This window comes from Girardinichthys multiradiatus, chromosome 21 (genome assembly GCF_021462225.1).
Source record: "Girardinichthys multiradiatus isolate DD_20200921_A chromosome 21, DD_fGirMul_XY1, whole genome shotgun sequence".
Classification (NCBI taxonomy): Eukaryota; Metazoa; Chordata; class Actinopteri; order Cyprinodontiformes; family Goodeidae; genus Girardinichthys; species Girardinichthys multiradiatus.
In genome coordinates this window covers 30,937,485-30,950,520 of record NC_061813.1, presented here as the reverse complement: position 1 = coordinate 30,950,520, position 13,036 = coordinate 30,937,485, and the positions used below count along the sequence as shown (strand labels likewise).

Genomic DNA, 13,036 nt, shown 5'->3' with positions numbered 1-13,036 from the left:
ACAGGAGAAATAAATTATTTTATTCTACTTAATTACGCACTACTTCACATAAACTCCCAGTGAAGTATAATGAAATATGTGGGTTTTGTTCTAAAAAAGGTTCAGTTAGTATGACTACTTTGGTAAGGCACGGTGTGTCATGCATGCAACTCCCCTAGTCAATGCAAAACTAAGTGAGGACATTGTGGCTTCGTGAGTTTCAGTGTCAACAAGCAGTTGACAGTTGACTACTGACCACTTTGCATCTTCTCTTGCTGTTTTCTCAGCTCTGGTGATGTATTTGTCACAATTGTTTCTCAGGAACCAAGTGAAGTGTTAAAGAACAAGGTGCACGTATATTTTAGGCTGTTAAAAGGGCTGAAACTTACCCTACTTCTGAAAGGTCTGTCCTCATTTACTGTAGTTTCCTCATATTTAATCAGTTCAAGGATGGAAGAAGTACTTTATCCTGTAATAGTTACTTCATCTCTAATTAGATCTGATAAGATGTGAGAATAAACATCACAGCCTCAAAAGTTTAATCGCGGTGTACTCAGAGGTTTAATGTGAAGTAGTCTATTGGTCTACATATACTATATGGTGGTTGCAGCATGAAGATCTACAGCAGCAATAAAAAAATATCAACATAATGTTTGAAATCAATCAAAATGGTGCAATAATATTTCTGCAGTTTGGCGCCCTCTTGTGGAATCTAACGGTTTTTATCCTTTACAGCTCACTTGTGAGTGATTTTACTTTGAGTAGGCATATTTCTAACATCTAAAAAGCTGTGTGAAAACTTTTTTTTTGTTGCATAACCTAAGTTTAAAAAGGAAAACGTATTACATGCATTTGGCCACACTTTTTATTATCCTATCAAATTTTCACAATCCAGTTAAATGCACACTCTACAAGAGCATTTTTATAATGAAAATCGTTTATGTACAGCGATACAAAAAATATGCAAGGATTCAACAGCAAAAATATTGTAGGCCGTCTAAATCTAGATGTAAGAGCAGAAAAGAAATAAACTGCGGGTAGAATAAAATATTATTGTTTAGATAAGCAAGAGTGTCATAAAATCTTCTTAAAGCATCACCTTTCATAAGGAGGGTCAATATTAAACAAAGTGGTTTGGAATTAACTTTGTCTAAAACTGGACCTTTGACTTTAAGGTGCTGCTAAAGTTAAGACAGATGAGCAAAATATTGTTATGTATTTACCAGGTCCTACACTGGAATATATGCAGTGCCTTGCAAATGTATTTATACTCTTTGAACTTTTTCCTACGTAGCAACACAACATTGATGTATTTTACTGGGATTTTTATGTGATAGAACAACACAAAATGGTGCATAATTGTTCAATGAAAGGAAAACACATGGTTCTGAATAATCTGAAAAGCGTGCCGTGCATTTGTTTTGAGCCCACTTTACTGTGATACCCCTAAGCAAACTCTGGTAAATCCAGAAGTCACCTAGGTGGTAAATAAGAGTCCACCTGCGTTTATTCTTATCTCAGTATAAATCCAGCTGTGAAGGCCTCAGAGGTTCATTAGAAAACATTAGTGAACAAGCAGCATCGTAAACACCAGGAAAGTCGTGGAGAAATTTATTAATTATAAAACAACATCCCAACCAGGCTTTAAACACCACAACATCCACCACAAGCAGATGTAGGGGACACGGCAAACATGTGGAAGAAGGCGCTCTGATCAGATAAGATCAAAACCAAAGGCCGAAGTTACATTTTTTGCCTACTGTTGGTGTGGCAAAAAGTCGGACAGCACATCACAGTGAAAACTTCATCGCCATGGTGAAACATGGTGGTGGCAGCAAGTTGCTGCAGGGATGCTTTCACAGCAAAAATGGATGGAACTAAAAATAGGTAATATTTAAAAACAGCCTTTTAGACAGCAAAAGATGGGGGTGGCCAGAGCTGTTGTTATCTAAACTATATTCATCTAATAGAATGGTACGGTCAAGGTCCTCCACCCTCCATCCAATCTAACAGTAGGTTCTCTAGAAAACCTACTACAGACGATCCCCAAAACCCCTACAGCTACACTTGCAGTGAAAGAAAACTTTTACACAGTATTGACTCAGGGGTCCAAGTTCTGAAAACTGTTTTGTTGTGTTGGTCCATCACATAAAATCCCAGTAAAACACGTTGAAGTTCGTGGTTGGAACACGATAAAATGTGAAAAAGTTCAAGAGCTATGAATGCGTTTGCAAGGTATGACAAGACTACCAAGCTTCAGGCAAACAGAACATTTCTGCCCAGTTCAGCAAAAGGACAAGGCCCCTTTAAACAGGAAAATGTTGGTTATTGCATAGAGCACTGAGGGAAATCTACCAGCTACTGTAGGCGAGCTCAAAGTTGACACAGTGAAGGGGGAAAAAAACACATCTGTCATCAAATCTTCTGAGTATTCAGTTGTGAAATCCCCCAATGGACCGGCCTGCTCTTCACTGAAGCTTACAGGGACAGAGAATGCCAGATAAAACAGAAATAAAAAACACTGGAACTGAATGTTTCTTGTTCCAAACCAGTCAGAAAAAACTTTGGTCCTGTCCTACTAAAGAAAACATGTGGAACTCAGTCATCAGGCTCATACCTGGAACAGAAAGCAAAACGCATGTGATGGTACAAAAAAAAAAAAACAGAACATCACTGATAAATGTTTTCCATGACATCTCAGGCAACTGGGAACAGAGTTAATTGGAATAATTAAGTAAATGTGAATGCTCACTTTTGCAGTCGTTTCCTAATCTCTTTGATTTGCTCGTTCTTCTTAGTTAGAATCTCCTTCATGTTGCGGTATGCTGCGGTTTGCTGGAACTTCTTGTCCAACTCCTACACACAGATGTCCAAACATTAAGAGGGAAAGAAAGGACAAAAGATTCAGTTCGGGGGAAAGGCAGGAGAAAATAACCCTCATTTACAAGCGCAAAACCACCAAAAGTAAAAGGAAAAAACAAGAGATTATAAAATAACCTCCTGAGATGAAGTCAGCCGTCTGCTCTTATGATGTGAGTGATCATGGAAAAGTCTTGCTTCCTCTATGTTCCCCAACCCACCCCCCCCCAAACACACGTGTTAGATGTTTATTTGTTAAAAAAAGGGTGAATGTCGTTGGTAATTTTGCTTCCACTTTACAAATATGCACAACTTTTACCAGTGTTTCCTCGTTACATAATTGCATTTCCTTAGTTCCGCATCCTCAATAATTGTTCAATTTATATATATATTTATTTCGGTTACCTGCTTTGGTCATGTCTGTTTATCTGTTTTAACCAATGTCCATCATTCTGTGTTACAGCTATCTGCATGAAAAGTACATAAAGTTTGATTGATTGAGTCACGGTGGTCCATCACATAAAATCCAGATAAAAAACATTTATTGTGCACGACAAAATGTGAAAGGGTTTAAAGGCTATTCCTACTTCATCCTTTAAGGTTCTGTTTTCTATATGGTTACAATGATGCTCTCACAGACTGAATCAAAATTAGCTGTGCAGAATATCCATCGTGTACATTCAGGTGCTTGTTCCTATATTTTACCAGAGGGGGCCTGGTTCCTTAACAGGTACCTTCTCTGCCAAGGCCAGCTGCTCCTGAACCCGCAGAAGTTCATGCTTGGCAGTGATTAGATTCTCCTGCAGGTCCTTCTGGGATGCAGCTTTGGCACTGAGAGATCTTTCATAGTCCTCCTTCAGAGCTGCTACTGTATCCTCCAGGCTGCTGATCTCCTTTGTTTGAGCAGAAAGCTGAAACAGAGAAGAAAACCAGTCAGAGTTCATATGGCCTGACTGGCTATGCTAACTGGTGTAACTTGAGAATACGACATCTATAATGTTCATTCAGGTTCATACATACCATGTAGGCCAATGAAAGCAGATAAAAGCAAGTGGTAGCAAGCATTCAGTAAAAATAAAATACACAAAATGGAAAGCACTAATGAATTGTAACACTGCTCTTTAAATGCCAGCCGAACAGTACCTGTTGTTCCCCTTGTGTCCTCTTTAGATCTTTCAGAGCTCTCTCTGCTTTTGTTTTCTCATCTAGTGCACTCATGGCCTGATGAAATTAATCACATACAAATAAATTTAACAACAATAAATAAGAGAGAGAAAGAACTGAGTTTAAAAGGCCCCTTTTATACCTGTGATTCTAAAGTCCGCAGCCTGGATTTCAGTTTGTCGTTCTCTTCTTGTAATCTTGCTATCTCCTAAAACAGGATAAAAAATAGATTTGTTGGACTGAGCATTTTATTGAACTTTGCAACCAGTCTGTGCAAGTGACATAGTTCTGGTCAGACACTAACATACGCTCATCAAGGGCATTAATGTCATTTTAATGTTGGACTTTCAACCGTGGATTCAAGAATTTGACCTCTATTCTTATCAGAAATGGTCGTTTTAACTGTCTGGTTTTTCTGCCACAGACACATTTAAACATAGTCTAAACATTTTCAATAGGGCTCAGGTCCGAGGCAATTCCAGTAACTTAATGTTAGCCTGCTTTAATGATCCAAAGCTAGTTTTTGTTGTGTATTATCCAGAAGGGCATCGTCTACCTAACGATCCAAATTTCAACTATCTGTCCCAAACGGTCAACTCTGATGAAAGGAAATTGGATAGGATGTTCAAGAACAAACCATAAATTAAGACTATCAAACTAAATGTCATGTTGAGGGGCTCTTTTGCCACCAGTAGTATTGGTCCATTGCACCAACTGAGAAGAACAATAAAAAAGGACAACTACTTCCAAATTCATCAGTGTGGTTGGGTTGGGTTGGGTTGGGTTGGGGGGACCCTATGTCTCACCCCGTCCCTCTATGGCCCGGTTACAGCTGCTTCTGTGCTTCACTGATGACCTTCCTCTGTGCGGGGCATATGGCTGCCCTGGGGTGACGTCTTGTTTCTGTTTGTCTGGGGCTGCCGCGGCCTTCCAGAGGCCACCTGTCTTTTCCTCCTATTGGGTGCTGTGTGTTGCAGAACTTCTACCATTCTCACCACCCGAACAACTGTGCACCCACATACACCCACTCAACACCATGTCAGGATCTTGTTGATGGATATAAAAAGCATCTGGCTGAGGTCCAACTTTCTAGGGGACAATTAACCAAATGTTAGCAGGGGGTGTGTATACATTTAAGACTCTATGTCCATAATTTCAAAGTTTTTCACCCACTTCTTGTTATCTAAAATAATTGATGTTTGAAACAGGACAACTTATTAAAAGGCCTAAATGAGTCTCAGAACTATTATGGTGTTCATGCCTATGATGATTGTACACGTAGAATCATTTTACCTTGTTAAGAAGCTCCGACACCCCACCTTCATTCAGTGGCGCCAACTTGGGTTTACTTGTTTCCAGGTTCATCTAGAAACGAATTCAAGATTTCACAGTCATACTAGAGCATTGCAATGAACTGCAACACTTATGTATTCTTTTTAGACAACGTAACAGAAAACCACAGGTGAACCTGAGTGGCGCGTGACTTCTGAACCACACTACTACAAATATGGGCCAGGGAGTCTGACATTTAAAAGCTCTTAAAATGTGGGGGCAGGTACTCTAAGAGGAATTGGGTTTTGGCTGTGGTATAAATAATGATGTCTGAAGAAGAAAGTGTTTTTCGAACCTTATTGGTAGTTTTAAAGTCAGTCTTCTCAAATTCAGCCACTTGCTCTAACAGCTCCCTAAAAGGGCGAGAGAAGAAAAAGATATTAGACGATCAATTCGCTTAAAGTGGGATTTAGCAGAAACACAAAAAAAACTTAAATATTTAAGAAGTGTAAATGGATTCTACAGCTTGCTATAATCTGTCAGCAACAATGAAACAACCATGAGAAAACAACCGCTTCACAACAGTTGCGTAACCTAGGTGTTGATGTTCATCTGTGCTAACTCTACAATCTACTATCTGTCGGTCGCAAATGTTTGGCAAAGGAAAAGTGAACTCCCTCAGTCCTGGTGGCAGTTTAGCACTTGTGTTATAAGATACATGCCTGTGGTGAGCAGCACTGTTTTCTATGAAGCTTATATGTGGTTTTTAAAAAGCAGCTGAAGACACGTAGCCCGTGACAAGGGGCGTTTTCCTAGCTTTAGACACATATTCAGTCACGTACAGCTGTAGCCTGCAGAGAACAAAAAGGGTTCATGGGTTCCTCATCCACCCACCATGTGCCTGCTATACTATAAACAAAGTATCTTCATCAAAACAATGTGTTTTATAAGGTGAGCGGTCATGAGGGCAAAAGTTATATTAAGTTCATTACATCTGAATCTGTGTGTATTCAGCACAAACAGGCCAACAGCATCAAATGCGTGTGATATTGTGTTTATGCAATGTTTATGTGAATATCTATAAAGATGAGGGGTTTATGAGAGGCTTTTATTCAATTTATAATATCTTATTAATCCCAAAGGAAAGTTAAACGTGGCCGTAATATTATACAGGTTTCTTCAAAGAGTTGTTGTAGATGCTGACGGCTTTGGGCAGAAAGGATCTGCTGTAGAGGTCAGTATTACAGCAAGTCCAAAGAAGCCTCTGACTGAAGGATGTGAGAATTTCACTTTAAATTATTCTCCTTATATTAGATCAAACACTTTTAATCGCCACTTACTCATGCCTCTCAATAAATGAGACAATGATCAAAAAGCTACCTTTATGTCAGTTAGTCCGTTCAAGAAGTGAAATCGTTAATATGTAGATTCAAAGTGATTTATTTCAAGTGTTTATTTAGATGGATGATTATGGCTAACAGCTAATGAAACCCTAAAATTCAGTTTCTTAGAAAATAAGAATGATAAATATGATTATTTTCTAAACAAAAACAAATTTTAACACAGAAATGTCTGTTTTGGACTTGATAAAACACAGTGAACCAACACTGGCACATCACATGGCTCCTTTAACAGTCAGTTTTCAGGTTTTACTTCAAAAACAAGTCATTTTAACAAGTATTGTTTTCATCAAGGAACTAATGCATAATCAACTGCAGTTTTCAATTAAAAATGTTCACCATTTGTCTAAAATACAGTGTTTAAGACACACTCAGAAGCAGTGCAGTGGAAATGTGGAAATAGAATTTAAATTATATTTCGTTTCTGGCACAAATACATAAAAAATATATATATATATACAACCTAAATAATATACAATGTCTTTGACAAATTAACCTATGAAATATAAGCTTTTATTTTTGTGGACGAAATCAGTCAGGATGAAACACAACAAAATATGTAGCTTATTATCTAAATAAGTCTAAATAAAGACGGTGATAGTTTATGGGTTTTTAGCCCAAATGTATGTAGACCTAAACGGAAACTGACATGGTGTGACAGAAGAAAGCAGTATAATGGAAACCATGGTTGCATGCATGTAGATCAGTAGAAGACTGCTGACCTTTTTACCTGCTGAATGACATGTAAGAGATCTGGATCTGGAAAGCACTGAAGAGGAAGTGAAATGTGGTACAGTAAAAGTAACTGTTAACGTTTAAAGGGTCTTCTGTTTCAGGCAACAGGGTTAACCTTTTGTTTGTTTGTATGAGAGTAGGAAAGTTTATAACACAAATGAGAAAGGTTAAATATATCCACTAATGCACTGATTATGAAAGAGTATGATTTTCACTTTTGGATTTTAAGAGATTCCCATGCTATATTCGTCTGGGTAACAGTGTGATTATTTCTGTCACTGGCTCATTACATGTTTGTAGCACCAAAGGTCTGCACAGTTCACCTGTTTTCCAGCTCTGAGATGTCACTCTGGAGCCGAAGGTAAAACTTCTCAGCCTGAGAGAAAAGTTGCCTGAGCAGCAGCACGTTAGTGTGGGCTGTGTTGATTAGCTCCATCTCCACCTCCCCCCGGACCACCATCTGCAGCCCGTCCAGCATCTCCCTAACCTCGTCCACTGTGAAGGTCTCCTCCACCAGCCTTCAGGGGGAAAATAAGGCACAGAAATGGATGTTAAGTGCCCTCCACACTCACTTATTGTCACCAATGATAAAAATGTGTAAAAAGACTTGAAATTATTCATTTTTTTGGTCTGGAGACCCATATTTCTGTTGGTTTAGCCATAGGTTCTGGATCATTACCATGTTAAAAGATCCAGTGATAATCATTCCTAAATCAGATTTCTTTTTCAAATCTCCCTGCCTTTCAAAGAGTTCATGCTTCCATTTTTGGATGATAAACAGGCCCACAGCACCACAGATCTTCTCCTGTACGTATTAGTGGGCGGGAGGGGATTTCCCATATATTCATTGTTAGTTTCATGCCCAACACACATGCGGTGTTTGTTGCTAATAGGATCAATTTCAGTCTCACCGGACAATGCAAACACTTCCAGTTAAAGTCATGGGTAAACTTTTATTTTCTGTGGAAAGACAGAAAAGTTTTTTGTTTGTTTTTTTGTTCCGGCCTTGCCTCCCAAACAACAGGTTAAGCTTGTTTGTTCTTGTTTTTCAGGATTTCTTCTTCACCTAAAGATCTACATACATACATACAAACACACACACCCATCCATCCGTCTTTTCCCCCGTGCAGGGTCGCAAGGGGGGCAGGTACCTTTTTCCAGTGGCCATTAAGCTAGAGGCGGGGTACATCCTGGACAGGTCACCATTTCATCACAGTTCAACACAGAGACCCAAAGGACAAACAAGCATGCACACACACACTCACACCTAAGGGCAATTTACAGTAATCAAGTAACCTAATAGGTATGTTAGGATTGTGGTAGGAAGCCTGACTACCCAAACAGAAGAATGCAAAATCCATAAAGAAAGACTCCAAGCCGTGATTTAAACCCGTGTCTTCCTGCAAGGCAATAGAGATAAAAACCGTGCCACCATGCAACCTATACAGGTCCTTCTCAAAATATTAGCATATTGTGATAAAGTTCATTATTTTCCATAATGTCATGATGAAAATTTAACATTCATATATTTTAGATTCATTGCACAGTAACTGAAATATTTCAGGTCTTTTATTGTCTTAATACGGATGATTTTGGCATACAGCTCATGAAAACCCAAAATTCCTATCTCACAAAATTAGCATATTTCATCCGACCAATAAAAGAAAAGTGTTTTTAATATAAAAAACGTCAACCTTCAAATAATCATGTACAGTTATGCACTCAATACTTGGTCGGGAATCCTTTGGCAGAAATGACTGCTTCAATGCGGCGTGGCATGGAGGCAATCAGCCTGTGGCACTGCTGAGGTCTTATGGAGGCCCAGGATGCTTCGATAGCGGCCTTTAGCTCATCCAGAGTGTTGGGTCTTGAGTCTCTCAACGTTCTCTTCACAATATCCCACAGATTCTCTATGGGGTTCAGGTCAGGAGAGTTGGCAGGCCAATTGAGCACAGTGATACCATGGTCAGTAAACCATTTACCAGTGGTTTTGACACTGTGAGCAGGTGCCAGGTCGTGCTGAAAAATGAAATCTTCATCTCCATAAAGCTTTTCAGCAGATGGAAGCATGAAGTGCTCCAAAATCTCCTGATAGCTAGCTGCATTGACCCTGCCCTTGATAAAACACAGTGGACCAACACCAGCAGCTGACACAGCACCCCAGACCATCACTGACTGTGGGTACTTGACACTGGACTTCTGGCATTTTGGCATTTCCTTCTCCCCAGTCTTCCTCCAGACTCTGGCACCTTGATTTCTGAATGACATGCAGAATTTGCTTTCATCCGAAAAAAGTACTTTGGACCACTGAGCAACAGTCCAGTGCTGCTTCTCTGTAGCCCAGGTCAGGCACTTCTGCCGCTGTTTCTGATTCAAAAGTGGCTTGACCTGGGGAATGCGGCACCTGTAGCCCATTTCCTGCACACGCCTGTGCACGGTGGCTCTGGATGTTTCTACTCCAGACTCAGTCCACTGCTTCCGCAGGTCCCCCAAGGTCTGGAATCGGCCCTTCTCCACAATCTTCCTCAGGGTCCGGTCACCTCTTCTCGTTGTGCAGCGTTTTCTGCCACACTTTTTCCTTCCCACTGAGGTGCCTTGATACAGCACTCTGGGAACAGCCTATTCGTTCAGAAATTTCTTTCTGTGTCTTACCCTCTTGCTTGAGGGTGTCAATAGTGGCCTTCTGGACAGCAGTCAGGTCGGCAGTCTTACCCATGATTGGGGTTTTGAGTGATGAACCAGGCTGGGAGTTTTAAAGCCTCAGGAATCTTTTGCAGGTGTTTAGAGTTAACTCGTTGATTCAGATGATTAGGTTCATAGCTCGTTTAGAGACCCTTTTAATGATATGCTAATTTTGTGAGATAGGAATTTTGGGTTTTCATGAGCTGTATGCCAAAATCATCCGTATTAAGACAATAAAAAACCTGAAATATTTCAGTTAGTGTGCAATGAATCTAAAATATATGAATGTTAAATTTTCATCATTACATTATGGGAAATAATGAACTTTATCACAATATGCTAATATTTTGAGAAGGACCTGTACATACTTATCTATGCCTCATTTTGATATCATTTCACTTGTCTTTTCCATTTTTTAGAATGGAAAAAGAGAAAGAAAAATTATGGATTAAAAGTATACAATTTCCTTGATAGTCTGATCGACTTTAAAAAGCAAAATATAAACTTAAAAGTTTCAGTTAAACTTATTTTGTTCTAGTTGTGATGGGGTGCAATATTTTTCCTACCTTACTAAAACCACAATTGCACAGCTAAAAGCTATTTTTTTATAGTGTGGGATTGCCCCCGTATAAATTCAGTCAAATTAAAAGTTACCTTTTTATGAAGTGTCTTACTTTGAACTTTTCCACATTGTGTTACATTACAAACTTTAATGGTTTTTTGGGGGGTTCTTTTTATACGAAAGACCAACACAAACTAGCACATAATTGTGAAGTGGGCAGAAAATTAATGAAAAGTTTTGCGTGCATTTGTATGTCAGCCCCCATGAGTCATTACTTTGAGAACCGGTTTTTCACTGCAATGACAGCTGCAAATCTTTTTGTAATACCTCTCTTCTAGCTTTGCACATCTAAATACAAACGTGTGTGCCTGTATCTCTGGAGCTCCTCCAGAGCTACCATGAGTGTCTCAGCTGCTTCAATGACCGATGCTCCTCTTCCTGGCCTGTCAATTAAGATGGATGGCCATGTCTTGGTAGATCTGTATTTGTGCCTTCTCTTTCCATTTTCCTATGATGTATTGAACAGTGCTGCGTTAAATGTTCAAAATACTTGGGGTATTGTTTAAACATCCCAGACCTGTCTGTTGAGTTCCTTGATCTTCACGATGCTGTTTGTTCACTAACGTTCTCTAACAGAAAGCTTCGGTCTATCTCACTAAAGCTCAATTAATTAAAGTTTTGGGTTGAATTATGACAAAATGTAGCAAAGTTCAAGCGGTGTGAATACTTGCACGGCACTGTAAATTGTTTTCAGTGTGTGATTATGCAACTGCAATAAAATATAATTTATTATAAGGCTTTTTTTTTTCACAACATTGCTATGTCCACTATAACCTCTTTCTATTGATATAATAAAAAATCTAAATAAAGTATATAACCACAATGGCAGGAATGTTCATGACCAATTACCTGCTGTCTTTGAGTTCCTCAAAACATGAATCAATAGTCTTGAGCCTTAGGAGCCTCTTTGAACGAGCAAATCGCATGTAGTTGATGATTTCATTCTGATGGTGTTCATTAAACCCAAAGTCAGCCTTTGTGGAGACAAGAAAGGACATTAGCCAAAAATCATGCATTGGAAAAATGGTGGATATGAAAACAAAGGGTTGATGCAATAGTAACCCCAATTAGCTTATTAGCTAACTTGAAGATGATTTTCTCTTGCCAATATGTTACAGGGCCTTTCCTCATGAGCTGGTAATGATATAGAGCTGCATGCTAGCAATAGCTTTTCACACAAATGGAGCGTCTTATTTAAAAAACAGCATCGTTCGTCACTTCTATAAGCAAACGGGTGGCTAGCAGCGCAGTTCACAGTAGCTACTCACCATAATGGCTGTGTGGAAACGCTAACGTAACTAAATTAGCTTGAGCTTATTCCAACAGAAAAGAGGCCAAAATCTCTCCAATTTACACAACGCGCGAAAAACTAAAACTCAGAGTTGATATGATGGGTTTGAAATCCAGACAAACTCCGTTGTATGTTTGTTTAACTAAATAAAATGAGTAAAATTCCCGTTATCCCACCACAGCTGTAAGATTATCCTGTAGATCTGCTAACCTAGCTAACCAGCTAGTGTTTGCCTTGAGAATGCCTTGGTAACGAAACATAGCGTCATCTCCTTGGTTACGGAAGGTGCGTTCATGGACATTACGGACAGGTACAATAAGTAAAAAGAGTCTCCCTGAAAGCGCACACATTTTTTGATCCATATTATTGTATATGTAAAGGTTAAATTTAACTGTTTAATGGGACGAATAAGAAATCGTTTACTTCTGTTTTTCTTTATATGTACCATGATGAGTTTAATTTTTATTTTCTGCTATATATTACATTTGCAAACATTATGTTTAAGTATGCATGTTTCTTTTATAAGTAATATTAAAAAAGCAAAATAAACCACAGTTTCGTATTTTAGAATTAATAAATTTTACTGTCATACTTTATTGTTGCATTGATACATTGGTCCATTAATGGTATTAAGGGTATGAAATATTTTGTGTATGCTTTATTTATTTATTTTTGGTTTATTTTATTTTCCCACACCTCATTTAACATCTCGATTAGTGGCAAGTAAACCTGATATAAACGATAGCAGTGACCAGTAGATGGCAGTGTAGTGCTAGAAAAAAAAGTGACAGCAACAAAGTGGGTCTTGAAAATGGTTAATCCTATTGCACTGGAGTAACAGTCCCATGACATACAGTAATTAAGTTTATTCACTTCGAGGCTCTCCTTATTTGCATTGCAGGGTATTTGGACTGTAAAATTACAAACAACTTTGTAAATCAATAACATAATTTGTCTAAATATAAGAAATGGATTCATTTGAATAATTGCATGAAACTTAGAATAGGTGTTTCTGTGCTGCAGAAAGCTCTT

The 13,036-nt window shown here is 38.7% G+C and overlaps 1 protein-coding gene across 3 annotated transcripts; it reads right to left on the bottom strand.

Annotated features, from left to right (window-relative positions):
* Nucleotides 1-826: 826 nt before the first annotated feature.
* Nucleotides 827-12,246, bottom strand: lztfl1 (leucine zipper transcription factor-like 1). 3 transcript variants are annotated; one of them, XR_007035646.1, is made up of 11 exons: nt 11,982-12,246; nt 11,563-11,687; nt 7,733-7,927; nt 5,630-5,687; nt 5,296-5,367; nt 4,145-4,210; nt 3,982-4,059; nt 3,573-3,749; nt 3,244-3,305; nt 2,732-2,835; nt 827-2,596 (listed from the first exon to the last, which is right to left on the bottom strand). XR_007035646.1 is itself a non-coding variant. In XM_047348962.1 (10 exons), the coding sequence occupies exons 1-10, from the start codon at nt 11,982-11,984 to the stop codon at nt 2,578-2,580; spliced, it is 897 nt and encodes a 298-aa protein (XP_047204918.1). In that variant the 5' UTR covers nt 11,985-12,246; the 3' UTR covers nt 827-2,577. The 3 variants fall into 3 exon arrangements, 2 of the variants coding, with proteins under 2 accessions (XP_047204918.1, XP_047204919.1); XM_047348962.1 differs by lacking the exon at nt 3,244-3,305; XM_047348963.1 differs by lacking the exon at nt 3,244-3,305 and having other exon boundaries at nt 3,573-3,731.
* Between the last annotated feature and the right edge of the window lie 790 nt (nt 12,247-13,036).